The 20234-nt window shown below is 45.2% G+C and overlaps 1 protein-coding gene across 1 annotated transcript in view; it reads left to right on the top strand.

Moving 5' to 3' along the window:
* Plxna2 (plexin A2) overlaps positions 1-20234 on the top strand; it is a 203053-nt gene that overhangs the window by 28827 nt on the left and 153992 nt on the right. Inside the window, exon 3 of the mRNA XM_045142360.1 lies at positions 1334-1516. Coding sequence (XP_044998295.1) covers positions 1334-1516 — 183 coding nt within the window. The remainder of the gene's footprint in view (positions 1-1333; positions 1517-20234) is intronic.

Raw genomic sequence — 20234 nt, 5'->3', positions numbered from 1 at the left:
GAGTCTTCAGCTTTAACATAGCCAGAACTCCCATCAGGAACCCCCCACCCATACCAGGCACTATGAGGAGATCCCAGGCCCTTCCACAGATCTGTCCTTGGAAGGCATGCAGTCTCCTCTCCCTTCCCTATACCCTGCCTTCTTTTCTTCCTTCCCTGAAAGAGAGCTTGGGCACTAGTATTTAACTTTCCCTTTGACAGTTCCAGAAGAGAATGCTGTGGTCCCAGAGGACCCAGCCAGTAAGCTATAGAACACTGTGGGATCAGGCCTTCCTACTTTCTGTCCAGCATGTTTTTTTATTGATCAAGGACTCCTTTCAAAGGTGACCTAGGCCCTACTGGCACACCATTAATACCTTCCTGGGAGTGATATTAATTAAATTTGTCCCCATAGTGTCACATACCTATAATGTGCAAGAATAGATATAGTTGTACACATTCATAAATCTTTTCACATGCATTGTCTAATTTGCTCTTTAATAATGCTATCAGGAAAGTAAAGAGAGACAAACAACTTTCAGAATGGAGAAATGAATACAGATTAACTATAGCCTGGTTGCAAAGACCTATAGTCTCAGGTACTCAGGAGGCTGAGGTAGAGAGATTTCAAGCTCGAGGCCTGCCTGGACAATTTAGTGATACCCTTTCTCACAATAAAAAAATAAAAAGAAAGCTAAGGAGACCACTCAATGATACATCACTTGCCTAGTATGGAGGCTCTAGATTCAATCTCTAATGCTGCAAAAATAAGTAAATAATAAAATAAAACCTAACACTTTTTCCAAAGCAAAAGTTAGGATCCAGTGTTACTATTACAGATAGTAATGATAGCTAAGTACCTTAAAGTTCCTCATGCTCCAAGGAAGACCCTCCTGCCCAAGAAACGTTAGCTTTCTCAAAGAACAAATAGAAGACCTTCTCCAGGCTGATGCATATCTTGTGATGTTGCTGTTATGCTGAGTATCCTCTGAGGGGACCTGGTGTAAAAGGAAAAGATCCTCATAGTCTGACATGGTCCAAAGGGACATTCAAAGAATCACAGAGTTCCAGCAGTCACCTTTACAAACAGAGCCTGACTTTCCTGGCAAGAAGGCAAAAGGTAGAGGCAGGTGAGTCCAGGGAATGAAGGTTGTGCACTTGTTATTTGATTCTACAGGATGCTCCTAAGGGCCAGTTGGTGAGGAGCATGGTCTGCCAGCATGTCCAACCCCCGAGCCCAAGCCTGTGCCTCACCTGCTTGGTGTCCTCTGGCTGGAAATGGTAGGTAGGGTAGTTTAATGATACCCTGCCATGCCTTCACTGTGATTCACTCCAGTCCTCTCTCTTTCCCACAGCCTGTACCCATCGATGATAACTTTTGTGGACTGGACATCAACCAGCCTCTTGGAGGCTCCACTCCAGTGGAGGGCCTCACCCTGTATACCACCAGCCGGGACCACCTCACCTCTGTGGCCTCCTACGTTTACAATGGCTACAGTGTGGTTTTTGTGGGGACTAAGAGTGGCAAACTAAAAAAGGTAAGAGTTAGAGAGCCTGGCTGCTCAAGTACATCCAGTCCTCAGTTGTGGGACCCTTCTGGAAGGTAGTTGGAGATTTAGCTATGGGAAACTCTTGCATTTCTTGAAGCAGGGAAGTAGAATGGGAGAAAGATAAGGGGGGTCAGTTTTGTGGCTTAGCTTCTAGTTGTTTTCTCCAGCCATCTGTCAGTTGGTGTCTAGCAAATGCAAATATTTCTCAATATTGAGGAACTGGGAAGTTGTTCCACCCATAAGGAGAAGAATCATTCTTCATTCCCAAATCTACTAGAACTGAGTTTTTAAAGTTATGTTATGAATCACTCATATTATAATCCCTACCTGGGTTCCAGCTACTTGGTTGTAGTGGTTAAAAGTCTGCTGAGTTGAAAGAATTTGGTTGAACAAGTTATGGGGCATGTTTCTAAGAGCCTGACACTAGCCTGATGCTATATGATTGGTTCCTGGATGCAAGGCATTTCCCCATCTTTCCTACAATTACAGGCTGCACTCCCCACCTCCTCACACAATCTCAGTTGCCAGGAGGAAGTATTATCTTCTGTTAGGCCTCCCTGAGCACCTCTGCCAGCTGAAGGGAACAAGCTCTCTGGGGCTGGCAGTATGGGTGCCCTCGGGCACAGGAGGCTGAAGCCAGTAGCTTGTAGCTGCTTGTCCAGTGCTTTGGGTGTGGAGAGGAGCATTGTCTTGTTCATTGTGTGGGATTACAGCAGTACATTCTTTCTGGTCCCAACTAATCCCCTTTTCCCAAGTTTACCCTCCTGTCACCTCTCTCTAGTCCTAGCACCTGTGGATCAAGGCCCAGACAAGACCTCCCTGTGTCTCACCTTTGATGTTGCTAGCACGCACCCACCCTCAGCTCCTTCTTCCTAATCCATTTAGAGCCCTGGGAGGTTGTTGTTGGAGAGTGTGACAGGAAAGAAAGCTTGGAGCCTGAGGAAGAATTTCCACATTTTGCTGTTCTGAGTTACTGCGAAGGAGGTGGGAAAAATTGGTCTGGGCTTATGAGGAGGTGCAGAACCTTTCAGACTTTTCATAGTTTCTCATGGTTCCAAGGCCCACTGGCCATCTTCTTGCTCTGGGAAAAGGTTGCCACTTGTCCCGTCCTGTGCCATCACTTTTCCTCAGACTGTGAACCTGTCTTGACTTCAACATATGGAAGAGAGGATGTGTAGCCTGTCTGCTTTCCCAAAATGGGGGAGCAAAAGAGTTATTCTCTGAGAACTGCCTAAGGGTAAAAAGTATTGCATTCTGCCAGACACAGCTGCTCTTGGACCACTAAGGATAGCTACCTTTCTGCTCAGCCAAGCGTACCTCACCCAGTTGGGCACATTTGTCTGGCATAGGTTGGGCAAAGGAGTAAGCAGGGGTTAAAATCCAACAAGAGCAGTCCTTGAGTGGCTGTGCTCTGTGGCATAGACATCTTCTCAGTGGGGCTCCTCTTACTGCCAGTCTGCCCAAAGGGACAGCCTCTGTGTAAATTGCACAAAGCCTTTCCAAGGTTAACAGAATCTACAGGTAGGCCTGTGCTCAGTGCTTTCCCCATCTTTTCCCTTCCCCTTACCTTCAATCACTGCTCATAGTCACTCTGTCTCCTTTATTGTCTTAAAAGTTCTATTAAAGGAGGCCCTTTGTTCATACTATTACCTTACTCCCTAATCCCTTCACTAATTGTTTACTCATAGAATATGAAAGCTTAGAGATCATCTGACCCATGCTCTTGTTCTTCAGCAGGAAAACTGAGGCTCAGAGAAAAAAAAAAATCACATGTCCAAACACAGAGACTTAGGACAAGTTGCATCTTGGCTTGACCCCCAACTTGGCACCCCTTTTACTTAAAAAAAAAAAAAAAAAAAAAACAGCTCTGGACCTTGGGGTATGGGTAGAAACTAAGGACAACCTTCAGGTCCAGGCTTGCTATAGAGTTCAGCCAGGAGCTAGTTTTCCATTCTTTCTAGCCATAGATCTGAATTAAAGAATCATTGTTGCTAGATGTTTGGATGGGGTATGAGTAAAGGAAGAATGGCTCTGTCACATGTCCAGGGTAACCCTGAGCTAGCCCTCCTGTGTTGGTATATCTCAGGCAGCACACTTCAGGGGCTGCTTGGCACCTTCCCAAGCCACATACCTAAGCAGGGCTTGTTTTCTTGGCCTTGTAGGAGCTCTGACCAACAAGTCCCTGTGGAGACAAGTCAATGGGTTCAAGGGCAATGCTGGGGGTGTGGCTGCTCACAGCTTGTCCCAACCTGAGAGCTGTCTACTTCTTCTCACTGTATGCCTGGCTGTTCTTGGACTATGTTTATGAGCTCATGAGTGCCAACTCCCTTCTTTCTCTAGGCAGCTTACCCTTTTCTGCTACCCACACTCCTTTGAGGTACTTGATATCCACACCCGAGTGTTCCTGCTGGCCTCCCACTTTCCCAGCCACTCACCCTCACCCTCTCCAGAGAAACAGCCCATGAGGAATTTATGGAATGTCCCCAGGAAACCCTACCATGGTCCAGGCCCCATAGCTCTTTCAACACAGGAAGGAAAATAATGAAAAAAAAAAAAAATAGCTGAGAGTCTGGAGAGGGGAGGGAAGCTGGGTGTGTTAGTGCTACTCACTTCTCTCCTGCCTAGCCAAGCATCTCTCAGATGGTTCAGCCTTCATCCACGGAGGTTGGTAGGAACTGGATGTCACTGAGTAAGGAAGTATGGAGGAAGTGAGACTCACTAGAAGTGGCATGACTATAGGTTATTTAGGCGCTCATACACACAAGAAATCTAAAGACCAGGCACCTGTTCTCTGAGCCACCAGTAGGTGGAAGGAAGGAGAATAGGGTTGAGAGCTCAAAACCAGGATGCGGAGTACATGGGGCTATGGGAGGTAGAAGACAGGCAAGCTTCACCGTAGGTGCAACAACTCAAACAAAACAGAAACTGGTATGACAGTGATCTGAAAGGCCCTCCTGAGAAGGAAGATCATCAGGGTCTGCTTAGTGGTGAGTACAAGCAGTTCTAAGATAAGACAAGAGGGATGGCAAGCAGAGTATTCTGGTCCTGGGCACCATCCCCTGTGGTGCCATCCTCCTTGTTAAGGACAGGCTGTGGGCATCCAGGCAGAAGAACTTTGAGCAAGTGGAGGAAGGGTAGTGACAGCACCAGGACCAGAAACTTACTGCAAATGCTTTTCTTAGTTCCAGGGTGGATCTGAGGAGTATAAGTTAGAAAGCACAGGACCAGAGGCTAGGCTGAGCAAGGGGAAGGCTCTGAACAATAAGTAGAAGGACCAGCTCAAGTTTCAGGGAAAAGCTGAAGTTTTTCAGCTTTCTTCCCTCCATTTGCAGCTGCTGGAACTCCTGCCCTATTCTGATTTCACCTCCCTGTGGGCCTCTTATAGAAACTGAGGGTGTGTTTTATCTCAGCTAGCCAGCTCTGTGGCCCTAAGGCCTTAGTCAGGAATGGTAGCTGATGGGTTCTCTGTTCCCTGTCCTAGAAACCTCAGCTTCTGCTCAAGCATGGAGACACATGTTCTACCCTGTCTGTCCAGCTACTGAGGACAGCACATTTTTCATGCCCTGGCATCTGACATTAGAATATCTACTATGGGGCTCACTCTTTGAGAGTCTAAGGTCCTTGAGGGTAGGAAATTCCTTTCATGTTCATATCTCCCCAGCTCCCCTGTCAAATCCAACCAGACACACGAGGCGCTTATTAAGCCAACCACAGGTGTACTAGATTCCTGCTCTTACAGACACCAGTTAGAAGTGATTGGATAGAACCAGGTGCCAAGAGTGACCCACATGGATATAGCTATTTTCAGAGTATGGCAGTGGAATGATAGGCCAATTGGAACAGAGAGGGATGAGAGCTCACAAAATCAGAAAAACTTCTGGGTTACAGGAAGAAGATGCTTTCTGGGTGCCATTTGGAAGAGGGATTGGTGATGTTCTAAGATGTTGGCTGGGAATGTAAAGGGGGAGGGCACTGACAGTGTTTCCTGGAGATCCCAGAATAGCATACATAGCCATCTGCCTCACCAGGACCAGATGGAGACTTGTCTGAGGCAGGCAGGCAGGTACAGAGGTACAGACAACTGCTGCTCCCCCACCAGCTCTCTGCTTAAAGGATTCCTGGGACATTTTTGCAAATCCACAGAAAATTTCCAAACTCTGGATATGGCACTGTCCTTTCTTGGTATCACTTTCTTGCCTGCCAGCTAACAGTGAAATTCTTTCTGCTTTTTCCTAAGGTATACACTGAGACAAGGTCTCCAGTTTGCAGCCCACAGGAAGGTCTAACATCCCCATCCCATTCTTCTCTTGTAATCTCACAAATGATTCATTAGGTAAAGTCAGGCAAAATGTTAGATTCTTGTTGTGGCAGCTAGGGCCTTGGAGAGCCTGTCAGGATTTCCTCTCAGGCCCTAGGTTATTGCTCAGAAGTTTGATAACATTGGCTGTTCATAAGACACTTTGCTGTGGTCTCTTTTGACTTCTCCGGACTCTTCAGCTCACTATGATGATAGTCCTTGCACCTCCACCCCATTGTTCAGTGTAGAAAACAGTCTGTCATACTAAGTATCAGGTCCAAGTTTATACATAGCCATCTCCCCTCCCACCTATGCTAACATTCACACTTAGACTTCCCCCTCAAACTCTCAAGTTCCTAACCTGCTACTTAGCTCTCCTTGTGGGGTAGAATCACCTTGAAAGAAGAAGGCCAAGTTATGAAAGGCTGAGAAACATGCCTTTTCGCCTTGCCAACCCCACCAAACAATGGCTGCTGGCTCCACAGAGTGGAAATGACTCACTCCTCTCTCAGCGTGAACCCTTGATCCAGTAAATAGTCAGGACTGAGGAAGCCAGTACCAGGAGCCTGAGTAGTAGTCCTGAGACTGGGAACATTAGAGCAGATGTCCTAGCTCTCCCAGGCATCTTAGCAATGCCAGGCCTGGGATGGAGGCACAGATTGTCTCTTACCAACCCCAGGGAATTCCAGATACTATATCATAAAGGTGGGATGTTGTCTTAGAGAGCTCACCACCACATCTCTGTAATGAATTTGGCTCCTTGCCAAGGTTCCTGCTTCCAAACTCTGTTTGTTTTGTTGTTTTATAGGCCTCTTGGGTCCCAAGAACTAGTCCTGTGAAAGCTGGGAAAAGCTGCATTCAGTTGGCACAAGAAAGGAAACATACTTTCAGAACCCACCCCCACAATGCACATAATCCAGCCAGCACATTCCCCCCTTGACAGGTGTAGGCAGGGGCTGGTATTTTTATCCAGAGCCCCAGCTAGCCCCAGGTCTCCCAGAGCCATTCTAAAAGGAGAAGCAAAGGACTCCTTTACTTTTGGCACCATTTGTATAGTTTCACACACAGTTCAGTTTGGGAGACTATACGCTGTGTTCTGCTAGCTGCTTCACAGTCCGAGAACAGGTCCCTGCAGCACTGGCTTATTGCAGGAAGGTGAAAACCAGGAAACTATGCTTAGGGACAAGGGGTTGAAGGTCATGATTCCAGCTCACAGGATCCAGGTGACCAAATAGATCATGTAGAATTTTTAAGAGGCCAAGGTACTGGTATGTAGAATGTCTTCAACAAAGTGCCTGCCATGTACATTTTCATGCCCTTAGGCCAGTAAGAAAGTGTCTAAGGGTCAGGAGGAACTTCCAAAGACAAGGTACTCCAGTCTCTTCCCTTGGAGTGGGCCAATTGCATGACAAAAATGATAAGGGCTTATGTTATCCTGTCCAGACTAGCCTGGAAGCAGAGTGACCTCTTAAGATGGGAGATGAACCCAACATTTACCTATGTCCTCTATTGTATTTCAAGAACAATTCTTATCCCTGCTTCATAAGGTTATAATAATCATTAGATGAAATATTTTGTCATTGGGACTAATTTATTGAAGGCTTACTATGAGCAGGAAATGGATATATTATATAATAATGACCAAAACTCAAAAATCCCTGCCCTAACAGAGATCACATTTTAATTTGGGAAGACAGACAATAGCCATAGGTAAGCATGGTACATAGTATGTCTAGACAAGTGCTAATAGAAAAAATAAAGCACAAAGAAATAACTTATATAAAGACAGCTACAAAGTATAAAATTGTTACTTAACCCATGAGCCTGACTTTTTTTCTTCTGTGGAGTACAGTAGTAACAAACACTTTGGATTGTCTTAATAATTAAGATAATCATTTCATGTGCAATGAGTACTTCATATAGTGCTTGGCACAAAAGGGTTCCCTATGAGTGCCAACATCTTGTGAGTCTTTCTCAAAATCCTACTTCTTACCTGGCTGTCTGCAGTAGTGATGATCTCACATCAGGCCTCATCGCAGTGACGTGGTTGCAGGTTTAGGGAGAGGAAGAGAGCCCTGCCTCTTGCTCTCAGTCCTGAGTCATGGGAAAAAATATTTAGAGGACCAGCCAAGCTGAGTCCAACGAATCTAATCCCTCTGGACCTTAGCAGCCAGTTGCCTTAGTCACCAGCAAAGTCTTTCAGAGTCACTTATCAGTAAATAATACAGACTGGCTCCAGGACTGAATTGGGGGAAGTTCAGATTCTGCTTTCACAGCTTTGGAGCGTTCACTAGAGCAGTGCCATTCTTGCTCCTGATGCACACTCCCAAGCCAACCACAGTGTTATGGTGCTGTATGGCTATGCCTGTTTGTGATTGGGAGAAGGGCAGCTTCTTTAGCTGGATTTCTGTGTATACCTGAAGTGGGGGGTATAAAATATGTGATGCAGAGCCCCATACCTATAGGTGCTTATGGATGACTACCACTGCTGACGTTACATGCTCACCAGTGTTACTGCTGTCTTTCGTGTGCCGTTGCCATGTCTTTCTCCCAGAGACTCCTATTACTTCATTAACCCCACTTCATTTTTGGATGATCAAGAAGGGTTGGGAAAGTTCCATGCTGTGTCACATGTGTGATATTCCATTCAGAGATGTTAGGTACTTCCTCAGGGTCTTGTGGCAAATCAAGGGAAGATGTCCACCTGGAGCCAGGATCACAAATACTCCCAAATGGAGATGAAACCCACATATTCCTAGATCATTTACATTGTTGAAAATGATCAAGCTAAAAGCTTTGTGGATGCAGAAATAGCTATCTGTCTGTTCATTCTGGTTAACAAGCCTTCTTTCCAGGGAGACAAGACATTTGGAAATGAAAAGCAGAGAGGACCTAGATTTTGAGTCTCCCTAGGATCCTGTCCACCTCTCTCCTGCCAACGCCTTCAGAAAGGTCTCTGGGCTCCAAAGTGGAGAGAAAGTTGTAGAGCTGGCAGTCGTCACCTCTTACACTGAATTCCTGGGGGCTGTGCAAGGCTAGTGCCCCCACTGAATGTTCTCACCTGACCTGGAAGAAGACATCAAGAGGTCTTGAAAGAAATCAGGAATGGAAACATGCTGGAATGTTCAAGCTTCGTTATCAGACAGCTAAGACAGAGGAGAAGACAGTGGAGTCAAGACCTGAAGCAGGGCAAGGGCCCTCCTAGGGACAGGTTCTTAATATAATGACACCATCTGGCAACATCGGGAGCCATCTTGTAAATATGTATTATAGTTAAGAGGACTTCCAAAAAAAAAAAAAAACTGGTCCAGATTAGAGACTGAATAGTGGGATGTGAATTGCTCCAGTTTTTTGTTTTGTTTTGTTTTTAAGATGAGGCAAACAAGGCCCAGAAAGGTCAGATGATCTGCTCAAACTCTCATTGGTTCTTAACAATAGAGAAATTTTGGAATCTGGTTTTGGGAGTTCCAGTTTGGAAGCCCTTCTATATATATGAAAGAAATTTTCTTCTACATAAAACATTAGACTAACCTCTGCTTCTTCCTAGGATATAGCCACTTCCTGGGAAAGACTCACCTTGCCTGGGGACCATTTCCTCAGAGCAGATCTGCCTAATTCTGCCAGGCCTGACTGTGTAGCCTTGCTCTGGGATGACCCACTTCCTTGGTCCTTTACTCCTTGTATTTGGGACTTTTATCAGAACTGGTCCAGTAGAAAGGCTACTTGGTCACATGATGCTTTAATTTACTCTAGGGTTAACAGTTCTCATAAATCAAAACATTGAGCTGAGACTCTCTAGTCTTGTATGCTAATCCTGTCTCTGGGCAAGCCACTCTTATGGCTTTCATAAACAAAGCACTTCCTAAATGCAGAGTGTCTTTCCAGTTATGCTTTATTAACCCTTAGAAATTTAGAATCAGTATGTCCATTTTACATATGAACAGACTGAGGCCCAGCAAAGTTAATGACAGAATCACTTTATTAGCAAATGGAGAGCTGAGATATTCATTCCCAAAGTACATTTCTTCAGATTTTGGCTTTTAACCACTGTCTTTTACACTTCATTGGACAATTGGGCATCTCTTTCTTTATTATTACGTTTTGGTTTTACGAGTCAGGGTTTAACTCTAGCCCAGGCAGACCTGGAGTTCACTGTGTAGTCTCAGGGTGGCCTTGAACTCACAGTGATTCTCCTACCTCTTCCTCCTAAACGCTGGGATTAAAGATGTGTACCACCATGCCCAGCTTCATTGGATATCTCTAAGAATCCACTTGTCCAGTGCAGCTTCATGTCTGCAAGAAGGTGTGAGAAAAAGGAATAGGCTAACATAACAATGACAAGTAGAGGTGCCTTGGAAATCCAGGGCATAGCAGCTGTCACACTGGCACATGCTGCCTGTGTCACTCTCCTCCTTGAGGTCACAATGGGTGGGGTGGCAGCCTTTTGTCCCAAACACAGTCCCCAGCTGACTCCTCTTTCTCCAGGCATTATTGTTTGCCTGAGCTTTCTGAAGGGGAACAAAGGAGCGTTATTGAAAGGCCAAAAGCTGCTGTGTAGAGTGAGGGTCCTGGCCTGTCACCCATGAATCCCTTGAAGCCCCAAGGCTCTTCTTCAGAGACATTGTCTGGGACCTTTGTGTGCCAGTAATACCCATTCAGCACTGGCTGGGCAAAGATTCCAAGAGAAGGTGGGAGGGATACTGAGAAATAGAGTCATTTAGACGTGGTGAAATTGGAAGAGACATTAATGTAGTAGTTAACAACAGACCATCACTGGGGGAGATGGGCCCAAATGTTCCTTCTCTGTTTATGGGGCTTACACAATTCCATCAATATTTATGCCTGATGCCTTTAATTCATAGCAGTGATTAATGTCAGAATCAAATTTGCAGCCATATAATTGGGATTTCTATTAATAGGACCCTACACTAAGTACCACTGTGTGTCGTGTCTTTTTTCGTGACGGAAAATGGCATCCTTGGAACTCTGCTAATAGGGCACACCTGGGATTTGCAAGGAACAATGTGAAAATTATATATTCTATATTTGTATTGTGCCTTTACTGAAATACCAGTGAGCAAAGGTGAGACAGTGGGGGTTGGGAGTTATGCTGCCCACTGATCAAGCATCAGTCAGGTATCTGCTCTTAGAGTCTTCAGGAAAGGATCAAGCTCCAGCCCTTAGGAAAGTCTTCACTTTAGTCTCATTTCAAAAACACCCAGAGTGGTCATTTCTTTCTTAGGCTTGAAGGTGGCTGAGAGAAGAGGAATGTTTCCTCAGAGCTAAGCTTAGTTGAAATAGCCCAAGCCAGACACTACTGATAGAACTGGCTAGGCCTCATTTCCAGACTCCCCCCACTCCGCACAGCTGATTCCACAGACTCCTCCCAGGGAGCTCCAGAACCACATTGCTTGTCAACTGCACAAAACATAGAGCAGGAATGGAGGGGTACTTGAGGTGCATCTCCAGGTGGATTTGTAGCCCACCAAGGCATGAAAGCATCAAGATTTCACTGTGACTAACCCCCTTTCTGTACTGGAGACCTTCAGTGCCCCATTTCCTCTAAGCTGGAATAATCACTTGTCATATACAAGGGTCCTTTTTCCAGAGTGGCTGTTTCCCTTTGGTGGTTGGGTTAATCTTGCAATCTTGCTGGCATGAAGGATGCATTAGTCCCTGTTCTTTTGACCTTCAGACTGAAAATAACTTTCCTTCAAACCATCAGTTATTGCTTTTTTTCCTTTTGTATTTTTTTTGTTTTGCTTTTTTTGTTTGTTTGTTTGTTTGTTTTTTAGAGGTAGGGTCTCACTCTAGCCCAGGCTGACCTAGAATTCACTATGTAGTCTCAGGATGGCCTCCAACTCACAGTGATCCTCCTACCTCTGCCTCCCGAGTGCTGGGAATAAAGGTGTGCACCACCATGCCTGGATCCTTTTATATTTTTTGATCATTGTAAGAAGAGATGGTTTGAGTTCAAATCCTCAGTCTGTTATTTACAAAATATAATTATGGGCTTCTCACACCACTGACCTTAGCTATGTTGTTTACCCTCTGGGAAATGCAGAGATGTGTGCCTCCTCTTTAAAAGGGAGTTGATATGACCTTCATAGGATGCCCGTGAGGTTGACTATGAGCATCTGAGCTCCTTAGTTTAGGTCTCTATGCCAGAAAAGATCACATGCCCTCTTTCCTCTTGTTTCAATTACCTTCAAGTTGTTGGACAAACACAAAATCAGAAGCAGCTTATGGAAGAAAAGGGTTTGTTTCAGGCTTACAAAGTCCAGGGGAAGTTCCATCGTGGCATAAGAAGCTGGCTCATTACCTCCATAGATTCAAGCAGAGAGAGACAATGGCAGTAAGCACTACAGCCAGAGCTCCAACCTTGCAGGGCTGGACTACAAGTTCTGCCTCCAGTGACAGTCCTTCACCTGGGCTGCTAGAGACTCAAATTATAAGGTCAATGTGAGTTTATGAAGCTATACATTCAAGCCAGCACACCTCTCATACACATCCATAGAAGATACAGCTGTATGAATTGCTCCCCCTATACACACACGCGCGTGCACGCACACACGCACACACACACATCCATGGCATTTAGAAAGATATCACTGTGTTTTCTACCATTCAGGGATAGCACACAGAGAAGGGGCATTTCTCAGATGAATATAGCACATAAGAACCCTCTACCTCTCTCTCCTAAAACACTGAAAGGCTGAACAGGGACTTTTTATACCACTGACATAGTTTCTACATTTTCTCTTATCCATAAGGCCCAGGTTTAGGGTGGACTAAAGTTGGGCTCAAGTGCAAAAATGTCTTTTCCTTGACCAAACAGCATCCTTAGAACTCTGTTAATGAAGTGGGGTTTCTGATGGGTACTTGTTGGAATTACTGTTGTCTTGGTCCTCACTAGAGAGTGTCAGTCTAGCCCTTTAATGTTGGAAGATGGCCTGGTGGCGAAGCACAAGCATCTTGAGCATCGGCAAAAGCTAACACTGTTCCTGTTGATCTGCAGGACCTTATGCACTCCCTCCTGCCCACTCACACTCTGCATATGTACCACCCTGTGTAAAGGCACACTTATGCACTCCCTCCTGCCCACACACACTCTGTATATGTACCACTCTGTGTAAAGGCACACTTAAAGGCGACTATGTGTTGAGATAGCAAAGGACCAATGTCCAACACTAATAGGTAAGATGGACACTCCTCAATATGAAATTCAAGAGTAGTGTATGCAATTGAGCCCTCAATATCTGCACTTTCCATTGATTATCAAATATATACTTCATTTCTCGTGTCTAAGGTAGAGCATGATGGCATTTCTGTCAGATGATTGGGGGAATTCCTGATGTTTAGATTCCCACTAAATAGAGTAGCTTTAATGTTGGAAATGGCCTGACGTTGGGAAGTCCAGTTTCTCCTGTACGCATTGGATCCTGTGTTCAACAAGCTGTACTCATCTCACTACATTATTTTGTCACTTGAAAGATCTTGGATGGCACAGCTAGAACCTCCAAATCTGACTCACTCTATGAGGCAGCATCAGGCACCCACACCCCTCCCTCCTGTATCTCTAATCTTTTCAGTAATCAACTGCTGCACCTCAAGTCGTAATCTGTGGGCAGCTTCAGCCTCAGACAGATTGGTAGTGTCCCCAGAGGAAGAGCAAGGACAGAAATGGAGGGGAAACCTGTCCAGCCTCCCCATACCATCAAATCAAAGAAATAAAAATGCAGTCTCCTTGGTGCCTCCCCAGTATTTATGTCTGAGCTCAGCAGACATCCCCTGGGCTATAGCCAGTCTGTATTGGCATTAGTCCATTAAGCTTTTTATGATGCATGCTACCCACCCTTCACCCACCCCACACCCAAACACACAATGTTTTATTACTGTCCTTTTCATTTCGGGATGGAGCTTCACAGAATGGCAGATGTCTGCATTTTCCCACTCTTTGGGGAGCTATTCATGGCAGCTTGTCCCAGGCTATAAACAACGGGAGATAAACCACAAGGCCAAGAAGATGCAAAGTGTGGGGAGGGACAGTGTGGTAGTATCTGGACCAGCCAGTGCATGGAGGACTGAGGTCTATGCTGCTCACAGGAGAGTCGGGGCCTGGAGCTGAAAATGATGACACCTTCCCAGGTCTCCACAGAGATTTCTGCCTTTCCTCATATGGCACCCCCTGAAGTCTCCTATCTCTTAATTGTAATTACAGGTGGTCCAGTTTCTGATGGGGAGAGGAGGGTGCCCTGTGGCATCATCATCTGCCTGTTGCCATAGCTACATAGATCACTACTTGTCTGTCACCACTCAGTAATGCTTCCAGAGACTGGAGCAACTTCTTGGAAGTTTCTCCTCTGACTTTTCCTACCCACTCTCTTTACACCTACCCCAAACTTCCTCTTCTCATCCCCAGGATACTTACCCCCCACACACACCACCACACTGCCAAGACCAAGGCTTACCAATCCATCATCACCTCTTCTGGCTCATTAAAACTTCAGTCAGGACATCATGACTGTGGGGATGTTTACTTATATCAGTGTTGAGCACCCACAAGCAAGTCACTTGTGACACTGTAGGAGACACTACCTTGAGCCAGCTTTGCTCCACAAAAGTCACCCTTGGGAGACATAAACCAAATTCTGAATGGATCATTGATCTCGTGGAGATTTTAAATTCTCTCTACACACACAAAAAGCAAAGGAAGGCACAGAGTGGGGAGGAGGAAGACTGGAGCAGAGCCCTGAATAATGAGCACATAGAATGAATTTCTCTCCTGTCACATGGCTTTGGCGGCAGGGTATTCAGAGGCAACGTAGGGCATAGGGCGCTGTACCTTCTCCTCATTTGGTTTTGGACTCCACATCAAATGGAACATGGGGGGAAGTGTACATTTAAAATGTATGTACACATCACAGTTTTGGAGATAGTAGCCATTATATTGTGTGTGTGTGTGTGTGTGTGTGTATTTTTTTTTTTTTTTTTTGCAGAAAGCTGCTAAATTATTTATTGAGCAATGGGCTTTAATCTCATAAACCTGCCTTCAGGCCCAGCACCAGCAGCCAAAGCACTGCATAAAACCCTCAGCTAGCTATGTCCTGAGCTGTGCCAGTGACTCCAGCTAATGACAGTTCTCACTTGACCTCCCTCAGCCCCCAGATTAGCTGATTAACAGCAAGCACACATAAAGGACCTCCAAGTCTCCCCATCACTGCCAACTTGGAAATCTGTGTATAGAGGCAGATGATGGCCTCAGTCAAGCACATGTTTCTGGAGTCTCTATGACCAGAGGCTGATCTCAGAACCTCTTCCTGGGGTGGGGGAAAGGAGCCCCAGGAGGTGCAGATGACTCCAGGACTAGAGCTCTGTGCTCCAAACTGTGACACATCCCTCTGACTTTCCACCCTCTAGACAGATGACCCTAGACATGACTTTCCACCCTCTAGACAGATGGCCCTAGACAAATCTTTTCATCTTGGGTATCAGTTTGTCCCTTTTAAGAAAAAGGGAACTTCATTATCTTCTCTGGTTCCCAGAACTGAGGACACCAGTCTAGGTATGAATCTCATGAACCCTGTCTAAATGCTAAAATAATAATAGCATCCTTACACTTGTGTAGGGATTCAAGTTATGTGTAAAGCTTTTGTGTCTGTGCTACCCATTTTGGGTTTACACTATTCATCTTAAAATTTTAACAATCCTGTGAGCTGTGATCTTATGGAAGAAAAAATTGGTTTAGAGTGGTCAAGTGACATCACAGTTAGTGGCAAAGTGCCTGTCCTTTGTCCACTCTAATCATAATATAGGTATTTCAGCTCACAAGCAGGAGGCCAAAATGGAAACAGGTGTAAATCATCTCTGATACCTGGGCCCTCTTGGGCTGTGAGGGACTAAGGTCAACGCCAAGACCCGTGACACGGACATTGACTCACTCAAACACTGTGCTTTCAGGGCTGAACTTCAGCTCTCCATAACCCAGGAAGTAAGACTAGTTTTGCCTGGGTTTCATCACTTGCTTTGCCAAGCACTCTGACCTTTGAAAAGTTAGGGCCAAAAGGAGTGAGCCCAGTGGCTGAATTCATGGAATTTGTAACCTGTGTTCCAGGATTCAGGATCTTGCAAAAAAAGAGAAGGGATGGGAGGAAAGGAGGGAGGGAGGGAGTAAAAAGAAAGAAGTAAATGAATGTTTTGCAAATATTTGTTTGCAAAATGTTAGTGGTAGAGGACTTAGTCAGCTCCCATGCTTCTGGGATGAACTTCCAAACCAGACACAGTTTATAGGAGGAGTGGAATATATTTCAGGCTTGCAGATCCAGGGGAAGTTCCATAACGGGAAAAAGAGAAAACCCACCACAAAAAGCAAAAACCCAGCAGCCAGACAGCAGGAAGCCCAGGTAGAACTAAGACACTGTGCATATTTTTAAGCTGCTGGACCCTAGGATCCACCCAAAGTGACACCTCATCAAGCCAGGTGGCTGGAGATCTAAGTTACAAGCTTTAATAAATTCCTGAATCTCTTGGGGGACAGCCATTCAAAGTACCAAAAGGACTTATTTCTTTCATTGGCTTCTCAAGGCTTCCTGTGACACCCCCCCAAATCTTCAACCTTTTGTCAGCGATTTTTAGACAGTGTTTCTTTGAGCTGCCAGGGAGATATTCTCATCCCACAGTCATCCTTCAATCAGATAATCTTGCTAGGTTCTGTTTTAAATATCAAGGTTGGAATATAACTTTTTAGAGCCAGGCGTGGTGGTGCACTCCTTTAATACCAGCACTCGGGAGGCAGAGGTAGGAGGATCACCACGAGTTTGAGGCCACCCTGAGACTACATAGTGAATTTCAGGTCAGCCTGGGCCAGAGTGAGACCCTACCTCAGAAAACTAAAAAAAAAAAAAAAAAAGAATATAACTTTTGTTAACTATAAAGGAAAATTTCAGTTGACAGATGACAAATTGTTGGGCCTCCTTGACTGTCAGATGTTTTATCCCTGGTAACAGGCGCACATTGCCATACTCACCAGCTGCCAGCGATCTACACACATGTACCTAGGCCTACTCATACACACATGTATACACATACACACATGTATATATACATGTACATAACACACATATATGTGCTCCTCATCTCCAAACTGTGTCAGTAGAAGCAGTAAGAGATAAGCCTGAAAGAAGCCAGGTCATGACTAGAATGTAAGCCCTAGGGTCTCCACAAGGGCTCCCACTACCCATGGAAATACAGATCTAGGTAAGAGATAAGAAGTCAGGTCCTGGCCCAAAGACAGTCCTATGTTTTTTTTTTTTTTTTGTTTTTGTTTTTACTTTCAGGGTCACCCTCACTGCTTAAAAGCCCTATCTCACTACCTGACTCCCTCTCAAGAGGAAGCCAAACAGGTGGCCCCCAGCAGGGTTCAGAGAACCAGATCAGCCTAGAAAGTTAGTCCCATCAGTTAGATGGACGTGAGGCAGTAATTCAGCAAAGACAGGGTATTCACTCAAGAAGAACTGCTGCACGGAGCACTGAAGTGCCCCGCACTCCCTTCCACTTCAGTCCTCTCTTGTCAGCGGTGTGCTCTTTTACTAGGAGGCTCTGCCCCCCCCATGCCCAACTCCTGCTCATCTTATGTTCTCTAGGAAGCCCCTTCCTAAGTGTGCCACTGCACCCAGACCTCGTGGCCATCCCAGCCACAGTGCACAGCAAGAGCCTAGGCCCTGGAGTAAGTATAAAGTCAACTTCGCATTCTGTTGCTCAGTCCTCGTGTGACACAGTGAGCGTCATCTAACCTCTCTTCCTGTTTCCTTGTCCTCAAACTCATTTCTGCCCTGTAGGCTTATGGTAAAGTGCCTGCAAATGAATTAATGCATAGGAATCAGATCAGCGCCATAATAGAGCAAGTGTACAATGAGTGTTACCTAATGTGTCTATAGTGTTTTAAGTGCCCTTTTTTTCTATTCTATTCTGTTCTGGTCTGGTCTATTCTCTCTCTCTCTTTCTCTCAATTTTTCACTTTTAGGACAAGGGTGCCTTTGTCCTCTGTATCTGTAGTACCAGCACCAATGTAGCGGACATTCAGTAATTGTTTTTATTAAGCTTTTTTGTTTATTGACAACTTCTATAATTATAGACAATAAACCATGATAATTCCCTCCCCGACATACTTTCCCCTTTGCAACTCCACTCTCCATCATACCTTCCCTCTCAATCAGTCTTTTATTTTGATGTCATCATCTTTTTCTCCTGCTATAATGGTCTTGTGTAGGTAGTGTCAGGCCCTGTGGGGTAATAGACATCCAGGCCATTTTGTGTCTGGAGGAGTATATTGTAAGGAGTTGTACCCTTCCTTTGGCTCTTACATTCTTTCCACAATGGATCCTGAGCCTTGGAAGGTGTGATAGAGATGTTTCAGTGCTGAGCACTCCTCTATCACTTCATCTCCACACCATGATGCGTTATGAGTCATCCCAAAATCACAACCATCTGAAAAGAGAAGCTTCTCTAACCAAAAGTGAGAGTAGCATTAATATTTGGGTATTAAGAGAAGTGCTTACTGGGCATTTTGGTGAGCATAGTATATACATGACACCATCAGACGTTACACCCCTAGGACTCATGACTTCCCCTATGGTAGGTTTGCAATCTCTGCTGCAGTGAACCCATTGTGGCCTCCCAGTGAAGCAGGGCTTTAGGAGTTCCTACCCATGTTACCACTGGCTGTGAGCAAAAGGTTCCTGTGGGAGCACATGGTTATATAAATCATAGCTGATGTATATAAATTAAAGCCATGTCTCTGCCTCTTGTTTCTTTTTTGTTGTTGTTGTTTTCTGAAGTGGGGTCTCATTCTTGCCCAGGCTGGCCTGGAATTCACTATGAGGTCTCAAGGTGGCCTCAGATTCACAGAAATCCTCCTACCTCTGCCTCCCAAATGCTGCGATTAAAGGTGTGCATCACCACACGCAGCAAAACTATGTCTCTTATGTTGCCCTTTCTCAGAAGGGAGGATCCTTCAGCCTCACTTAGCTCAACCCCAGCAGATGTCAGTTCTGCACTGAGAGAGCTGGTGGCAGAGTGATCAGCAGGGGCTGTGGGAGGGAGGGTCCTGGAAGGTAGCCGTTCCAGCTTCTTCCATCTATCTTCTCAGGTCCAGAACCTCGTAGTCTATACCCCTACAACTACCAGAGGTTCGAGGGTACAGAGCCAGCCCTTCCTGTCTCTGTGTGGTCCTTCAGATAATCATTCACTCACTCATGCAAAAAAAAGGCTATTACTATAGAAGTCTGCTATGTGTTTTCGATAAGTCAATACTTGTTTATGTCACTACTAATCATATCTATCCAGTGGTTCTCATAAGGAACTGACTTTACAATGTTTGGAGATATTTGTTGGCTGTCAAGTCCTGAACAGAGGACACCACTGGTATGCATTGAGTAGAGGCCAGGTTCCTTCTATCATTCCACAGTGCATGGATTAGATCTGGTCCACACCTCAGCAGGACTAAGGTTGAGAAATATTGCTCAAAGCAACAAGTATCTATGGAGTTGAATCAACCATATGCCAACCACTGTTCATCCATCCTCTCCCAGCCCTGCTACATAGCTACTAAGAGCACTTGATTTGTCACAGAAGAAAGCTAAGATTCCTGGTGAAACTGTTCTCCTGTTCATTCATATAGGGTGTCTTTATTGGACAACTCAGTAGATCAGAGATTTGAAAAAGCAAAGCTAGGTGTCTGTCCCTGCCTGCCTGTCCAGTAGCCATGTTATCTCTCTGTATAAGGTCAAGAAAGAATCAGGAAATTAGTGATGGGGAAGCATGTATCTGGTAGGGTTTATAGCTTATAATATCACTGGATATAAATAAATAAAGATACTGCTTTTTTCTCCCCTTTCCAATCTCTGTCTCTCTCAGGCGCATATAGCAGTTTAGCAGAATCCTTAAGGCCCAGGTTTGGCTTCAGATTGGCTTTAGTGTGGGTGGAGATTTTAGCTCCATATTGTACCCTCCCAACAAAGATGCTTCTCATCTTTCACTCACAGCCAGCCTCTGACTAGAAGTGAGTGGAGATATTTCTCTTGCTTCTGAATGGCTTGGTAAAGATCAGCTGTCTCTCAGCCTGTGGCTTCTCCCTAGGCTGATTCTGCGCCGGCTGCAGGAGGTGTAGCCTCCTTCTGAAGAGCCTGACTGGGGGACTGTGGAGGCAGGGGAAGCATGATCTAAGGAAGGAGGTGGACACTGGAACCAGACCATCTTAGTGCAGATCTTCATAAGTAGGTGTTATTGGACAAGTTAGATTAGAGTACTGAGTTTGGGCTTCTCTATCTGAAAAGTGGGAATGATGATACCTACCTTGGAGAATTGGTTTAATATGTTAAGATTCTCAAAATTAGAGCTAATGTGCTCATC

This window comes from Jaculus jaculus, chromosome 1 (assembly GCF_020740685.1).
Source record: "Jaculus jaculus isolate mJacJac1 chromosome 1, mJacJac1.mat.Y.cur, whole genome shotgun sequence".
In the NCBI taxonomy this organism is placed as follows: domain Eukaryota; kingdom Metazoa; phylum Chordata; class Mammalia; order Rodentia; family Dipodidae; genus Jaculus; species Jaculus jaculus.
Note: the sequence above shows the minus strand (reverse complement) of the source record. Positions and strands in the feature narration are given on the sequence as shown.